Consider the following 6,773-nt stretch of genomic DNA (forward strand, 5'->3'; position numbering starts at 1 on the left):
GTGCGAACCTAGAGCTTCGAGGGCTTAGTCTTCCTTCTTCTTACAACTTAGGATTTCTGAACGCTTTTCTATTGCATGATGGATTTGGTTGCTGGTGTACGCAAAGAAGGCAGCCGGTAAGTTGAATTACTGGTTATCATCGTTCTATATATGTCCAAGCTCGCTGATTTTTGTCTCAGCGGCGGCCGCAATGAGTTCAAGTGGTCCGACGTCCAAAGTTCCGCCCATCGCGAGAACTACCTAGGCCACTCCGTGATGGCCCCAGTTGGCAGATGGCAACAGAATCGTGATCTCAGCTGGTATGCCAAGGGTGACGAAGATGAAGAAGAACGAACCCGCAAAGAGCGAGAGGAACTTCAACGTGTGAAGGAGGCCGAGGAGGAAGCAATGGCCGTCGCTCTGGGCCTCCCAGTACCCCCAAAAGCATCTCAAAATGCCAATATGGTTCCTTTAGGAGGTCCCAGTAGTGCCAACTTAGTGCCAAAAGAAGAAGAGATGCCAGATGCTGGAACAAGAGAAAAAGACCACCGTTCAAGTCACCGACACAGACGCGAGCGAACCCGAAGCCCGCGGCGGGAAAGGCGACATGACCGAGGCGACGATCCTACACGTGAAAAGGACCGGAGACATCGCAGACACCATGAAGACCGAGAGCGCCATCACCGCAGCCATCGTCACAGATCCCGCTCACGATCTCGTGGTCGAGATCACTACAGACGACGCTCAGTCTCCCGTTCTAGGAGTAGACCTAATCGCAAAGATGAGGAACACCAGAAACGACGCCGGATGGAGCGCAGCTACTCGCCGGCTGAACGTCGGCGACACCCCGAACGCAGACGAGACCGAGATGACCATGACCGCCGCCACTGAGCTACAAACCAGAGATATGAATTGATAAATTAGCTTGGCGTTGGAGGAATCGATTCAAATCTCGGATTAATGATTTCGCACCACTATCAGAAAGACCACTATCTAATCTACGTGACGAACTTTTTCACATCGAGGTTCAATAGCTTACAACTCGTCATGAATGGTTTTTTCTAATCCGGCCAAATCAGGCATGGACATCATATTCACCACCATACTGGTCCAGCCGGTAAAGTGCTGTGTCCGCTGGCCACTGCCTGAGTCAGGGTTGTACTGTTCCCAAGCGAACCCAGTCTTCTTCCACTCGCGGAAGACATTATCGACCAAATTCTTCCGCAAGTCGGAGTACATCTCCCGTGCCTGTTCCTGGTGAGGTCCAGAAACTATTGCAGTGTTCTGTGAAGGTTCCGTTAAATCTTGCGCAATCTAATCAAAAGATGGAAGCACTTACATAGAGATTCTTCAACACCAAGTAGTTGATGTTAATCCAGATAGGGCTTCTCCAATAGTTCTCATCGGTCTCGTAGAACTCATCCTTCTTGCTCAAACTGCGGATACCGTAGTCACTCCACAGCTCCTCGGGATTGCCAATCAAGTCCAACACAGCTTTAAGGCGCGGGCTGTCAGGACCCAGCATACCAGTCAGGAATGGGAAAATGGAGATGTAGCCCTTGTGACAGACATGGACACTCTCTTCATATTCATCGATAGTCGCATCGCAGAAGGTTTGCTCCTTCTCGTCCCAATGCAAATCATCAATATTACGAGTAATAGCGGTCTCGTAGTAGGCGAATTGCTCGGCATCTTCGTCCTCACCGAGGTTCTCGGCAATGCGACGCATAGCGCGAGTCATCATTCCCATCCAACTGATCAGATCGACGTGCAGCTCACCGGGGTGCGGCGGCTGAGCTCTGGGGTAGTCATCGATGCCAGAAGTGAGGATATGCTGCACAGAACGTCCGCGCCAGCGGTAACCTTCCTTGGTCGAGAACGCTTCACGGTCATACGACGTGATGTCACCGCGCTGGGTGTTTCTGTACCAGTTGTAGTGCTTCTTCAAGAGCGGGTAGAATGATCGAAGATAGGCTTCAGACAGTTCCGGCTGTCGGACAGTGGCAGAGCGCAGGGTCGCAGTCGCATCTTGGCTGTCCAGGGATGCGAAATCGGTGCTCTTGTTGCTGCTGGTCTTGACTTTATCCATGAATGCTTCCAGGGCCATGAATAGAGTAGGCGGGTTTGCGTAATGGGGATATTGGATTGTAAACTCCGGGGGAACCTTGCTGCGTGCCTCTTGACCGAGAATTTGTTCACGGGCAATCCACCCATCCTCGTCCATCAGGTGGAACCAACTTTTGATAATTTCGAGCCTTTTAAAGTCAGTATTCCAATCAACCAAAACCAGCAAGTGAACGAAAGTAGGTGTGAACGTACGCAAGATCGGTATCGTATTCGATCACGGGCATCAAATGGAAACCTTCATCCCAAAGGAATCCTCTAGGAAAGAACGGCCGGGAGGGAACACAAGTGAAAAGTTCCTTCGGGCCTTCCATAACAGGCTGAACGGCAGCCCTGGCCTCGGCGGTCTCTTCCCAGAAGCCTTCATTCTCCTCTTCATACGCAGGGTTTGCGGACCGATCCACGACGTCATCACCGTGGAAGAACCCGATGCCACCAATAAGGTTAGACAACATTGCCTTGGAGAAGCTCAAGTACTTCGGCGAGTCAAATGGCGCCTGTGGCGGGAGAAGCTGCTCAAAAGTTTCCGAAAATGAAGCCGAAGCATCATCAATTTCCTTAGTGAGGGTTTCCGAAGTCAAGGGTTCTGGAGCAGAGCCAGAGGAGAACAGGACATCATATTCGAATGCACCAGCGAAAACTTTCTGCACAAGATGAGCATTGCCCTGGCCAGGTTTGTGATTGATAGTAAAAAGCTGGGCTGGGGGGGGGACGTTCTCTTTTCCATACTCTTCAAGGGCTTGATCAACCCCCGCCTTCATTTGGGCGAAGAAGATTCCCTTTGCTTGCCAAAGCTGCTCCTCTGGGAAGGCCACGCTAGCCACAATGCTGCGATCCAATGGCTTGTCTGTGGAGCTAGGATGGTTGTAACGGGGGTACGAGTTGGTTTCCGGTCCAGTGGTGACATCGATAGTAAAATCACCAAGTTCTGTGGAGTATCCCTCAAGTTTGACATTGCCTTCCACGCCAGTGGAATCAGAGGATGAAGAATCGGTTCCCAGGTGGCCGAATCCCTCGAGAGTGGAATAAAAGATCATCGAGATCGGCTGGTAAGGATCTGCGCCCTCTGTGGGCGTGCCTTTGACTCGGAATCCCCAGCTACCTCCGTGCTGGCCACCGGGAACTTTTATGAAATCGATTGTCAAGTCCAAGCTATTCCCAGCATCATGAATGGTTTCGCGTCCACCCTTCCGAATATCATACTCGTCCCATCCATACCCAGCCATTCCTTCATTTTGTTCGCAAGTGTGTCTGAAGTCTTCGGTAGATGTTAGCTTCATAGTTCACCAGTGCAACCGGGATAACAAGAATCACATACTTTGCTGAGCGCCAGCGTAGTCGTCAACCTTTCCCCAGATCAATCCAGCTGTGAGACTCTTTGGAATGCGAGGACGCACTCCAAAGTAGAGATTCGACTTGTAGGGACCCCACAGCAGGGACTCGTTACTGGCACGTCCAGCCTCTCGTATTAAGATGGACAAATCATTGGGGTCATCGCTTGCAACAATCCCAGTTGCGCAAAGTAGCGACGTCAATAACGCACAAATTCTGAGGTGACGCATTATGTAGCCTCAGACAATTGACTGCTGTCCTCTCCACAGCATTAAGCTATAGGTGTATGTATGTACATCCACTTACCGCCTGCTTAATCAAGTCTAGCCTCATATGCGTACCGAACAAAGCCCACGGACGTCACTTGCCTTTCATTTTCAGCTTACAGCTCTTCTCGTGGACAATGTAACTGTACACGAGCATACTATGTCTCAAAAAATTGTGTTCAACGTCCAAAAAAATTTCGGAAATTTCTTGCTATAGACACCGTGGTATCAAGTATGTAATCACATGAACTCGCGTGGATCTAACGATCCAATGTTCGCGCTCTTCGCCTTGCCATCAAATACAAATTCACTCATAAGCTTCCCAGTACCCGGCGCATTCTGGATACCCCAGCAGGTATGTCCAGCTGCAATATACAGTCCCTTCACGTCAGTCAGGCCAACTAGTGGCCCAGCACCAGAATCACAGTTTGGAAGATAGCAAGCCTGACGAGTGAGAACCTCTCCATCGCGCAGCTCGTCAGAAATACTGCCCACATGGTCAATGATTTCCTGGCAGCGTTCGTGGTCAACCTCGACATCTGCAGTAGTCTTTGGTAGTGGAACTGTTCTATCTCCATCGCCACATGCATAGACAGTTGCATCAGGACGCGCGTAGATCTCTGGTGCAGCCACGGTTGGACGCGACTTCTTTTCGGGATTAAAATCTGCCGGAATTTCGATGTTTGTAAACAAGCAGTATGCACTGACTGGTTTCTTTGGCTGGATCACCACGCTGTGCGCCCGCATGGCTGAGATTGGGACCTCTGGGAGGATGGAATTCGTCCAGGGACCAGCAGCAACGAGTACATCGGTCGCGGGGATGATTTGCGTTTCCCCAGATGTTTTATTAGTGTATGTCACTGATTCGACAGAGCTCTTAGACCGAGTAATACCTGTAACCTGTCCAAGAATGATGCTTGCGCCCTTCTCCTGGGCGAGCTTTGCAATGGACGTCGTAAAGAGGTATGGGTGCACTTGGGCGGTTTCGCCAGGTCCACTCATACTTTCATAGGCCCTCAGAAGCTCTGGCTCTATCCAATCCAAATCTTTAGGAATATTGGCAGACCTCAGCTTAGACATAGCCGCTGCACTGCGTTTCTGGAGGGATTCAGTATTTCTACCCCCAGCTTTCCCTACAGTGTTCTCAGCAAGAGCACGACCCCTCACGACGAGTTGGCCACAATTGACCTCTCTGTATCCCCATCGGTTGATCCCATCGTGCTCTTCTGCAAGTTCAGCGTGCAGCTTATAGCTGAGACCGACGAGGTTGCTCGGAAAAGCCCATTGCGCTAGCATACCACCCGCTTTTCCTGATGCCCCGCCGGCGATTTCAGAGGCCTCAACAAGTGTAATTTTGTGGCGGGCAGGGTCATAAAGTGGGTGTCTAGTGAGGTAGTATGCAGAGCAGCATCCAATGATGCCACCACCTGTGAGTATTTTGGTCAGCAAGTTCCGAACACAGCGCACGGGGTACGCAAACAATCTATTCTTACCAACAATGACAATCTCACGCCGGCCTCCAGTCGCTGACATCTTGAATTTCGGTGGTATTTTGGGCGCTAGTGATTGTAACGAAGCTACCGTGTAGGGAGTTGTAACTGATAGGTTTGGGCTGCAGGTAAGCTTGTGTACAGAGATTCTACGTCACCAGAGATCTTCCTAGGTAGTAATGTCCAGTCACATGTCGCATCCGCAACCAAGTCCACCAAGACCGGGATTTCTACGGATTTGACTATGAATCATGTAGAGATTTTTGGGTTCACTAATATTTGAACTAATGGTAGCGCACAAAGGCTTGGGCCGTTGAATGGCAAGGTAAAATATCAATCCAACAAAACAATGCTCCACAAATGCATGTCGTGTCAAAAGAGGGCAGAAAATTTTCCAGTGCATTTGAATAAAAAAGAGGTGTGAGACCGTAGGAGTAGTAAGGATTTGACGAGTTATCGTGAGGGACTGAGAGGCCGGTTGAAACCGCCTTGGCGGTTCATGTACTGTCGGTACTCGATCTTCTTCTCCTTCCGCACACCATAAATATTGTTACCGGGGATTTTGGTGTTCTTTGTAGTCCGGAACCTGCTGAAACCCATGGTCTTTCGCATTTGTGCTTCCAATTGGTCTTCGTCCGCATCTTCGTTGAAGTCTACGTCCATCTCATCCTCATGACGATTCGGTCCTGGGTGAGCACCAATTGCCTTCCGCCAATCATCTCGAGATCGAGGGTCTTTTCGGTCACTCTTGGGGCCTTGAGGGGGCGACCGGGCCATTGTGCCATTGCGATGCGGAGATCGGGAGCGCGAACGTTCGTGGAACTTCACGCTTTTGGGTGGATATCCTGAATTAGTTTTTTAGCAGGGCAAAATCCGGTTTTGGCGTTTCACCAACCTCGTCTATCTTGGTTGCGCTCACGACTGGTGCTTCTCTTTCGATCCTGAGCCCCACGGCCATCTCTGACACCATCTCGTCGATCACGGTCGCGGCGATCTCGAGACCAGCTCCGTTCTCGCCTTCCATCCTTGCGTTCTCGCGAGCGAGAGCGATACCGGCCGTCGTGTCGGTCATCTCGTGGAACTGGTGAACGTCTGCGGTCGCGGTCTGACTCTTGTTCTGCTGCTCGAGGCCTTTTATCGATCGAATCCCACATGATCGAGCTGTCAACTCGTCGAGCACGTTTTACAGGTGGCTCCGCCATTGTACAAAAAGGACTGGTCGGTTATGGGCGTCGCCCTGTATGGCGTGGGAGTTTGTTACTGCTGGGGAGGTGAGGATGGCGTTGCTCAAATTTGAGAAGCTTGAGCGATTAGAATAGAATTAGGGACTAGAAAAGTGAATGTTCATAGAGATAGAAATGCAGAGGGTATCAAGATGTCGCAATGGGTGTTGGGCTGAACATCTCAGGACCAAAGAGAAGTTTATTCCGGCTACAGGAAGAGACCAGTTGCGCACTTTGTAACTTGGCAAATGACCGACCTATTAATAACATGAACTTGTACAACTTTTTAGTTCAATTTTTAAACCTTATGTCGAACACCATTTTACAAGATATAGTAGAAAATAGGGTAGGAACCCCGG

General features: G+C 50.3%; 4 protein-coding genes across 4 annotated transcripts; 1 reads left to right on the forward strand and 3 right to left on the reverse strand.

The window, feature by feature from the left end:
- Positions 1 to 78: 78 nt before the first annotated feature.
- On the forward strand, positions 79 to 895 carry Pdw03_0231 (Multiple myeloma tumor-associated protein 2-like protein; the record flags this gene model as incomplete). The annotated part of the gene is made up of 3 exons (XM_014681937.1): positions 79 to 116; positions 180 to 411; positions 479 to 895. The coding sequence occupies 3 exons, from the start codon at positions 79 to 81 to the stop codon at positions 893 to 895; spliced, it is 687 nt and encodes a 228-aa protein (XP_014537423.1).
- Positions 896 to 1,014: 119 nt separating this feature from the next.
- Pdw03_0232 (Mannosyl-oligosaccharide glucosidase, putative) lies at positions 1,015 to 3,665 on the reverse strand (the record flags this gene model as incomplete). Its single annotated transcript, XM_014681938.2, has 4 exons — positions 1,015 to 1,263; positions 1,319 to 2,234; positions 2,299 to 3,361; positions 3,422 to 3,665. The coding sequence occupies 4 exons, from the start codon at positions 3,663 to 3,665 to the stop codon at positions 1,015 to 1,017; spliced, it is 2,472 nt and encodes an 823-aa protein (XP_014537424.2).
- Positions 3,666 to 3,941: 276 nt separating this feature from the next.
- On the reverse strand, positions 3,942 to 5,234 carry Pdw03_0233 (Mannosyl-oligosaccharide glucosidase, putative; the record flags this gene model as incomplete). The annotated part of the gene is made up of 3 exons (XM_066099546.1): positions 3,942 to 4,349; positions 4,410 to 5,128; positions 5,195 to 5,234. 3 exons carry the CDS (start codon positions 5,232 to 5,234, stop codon positions 3,942 to 3,944), a joined length of 1,167 nt encoding a protein of 388 aa, XP_065957273.1.
- A 410-nt stretch (positions 5,235 to 5,644) lies between these two features.
- On the reverse strand, positions 5,645 to 6,393 carry Pdw03_0234 (uncharacterized protein; the record flags this gene model as incomplete). The annotated part of the gene is made up of 2 exons (XM_066099547.1): positions 5,645 to 6,036; positions 6,087 to 6,393. The coding sequence occupies 2 exons, from the start codon at positions 6,391 to 6,393 to the stop codon at positions 5,645 to 5,647; spliced, it is 699 nt and encodes a 232-aa protein (XP_065957274.1).
- Between the last annotated feature and the right edge of the window lie 380 nt (positions 6,394 to 6,773).

Source organism: Penicillium digitatum, chromosome 4 (assembly GCF_016767815.1).
Source record: "Penicillium digitatum chromosome 4, complete sequence".
Taxonomy (NCBI): Eukaryota; Fungi; Ascomycota; class Eurotiomycetes; order Eurotiales; family Aspergillaceae; genus Penicillium; species Penicillium digitatum.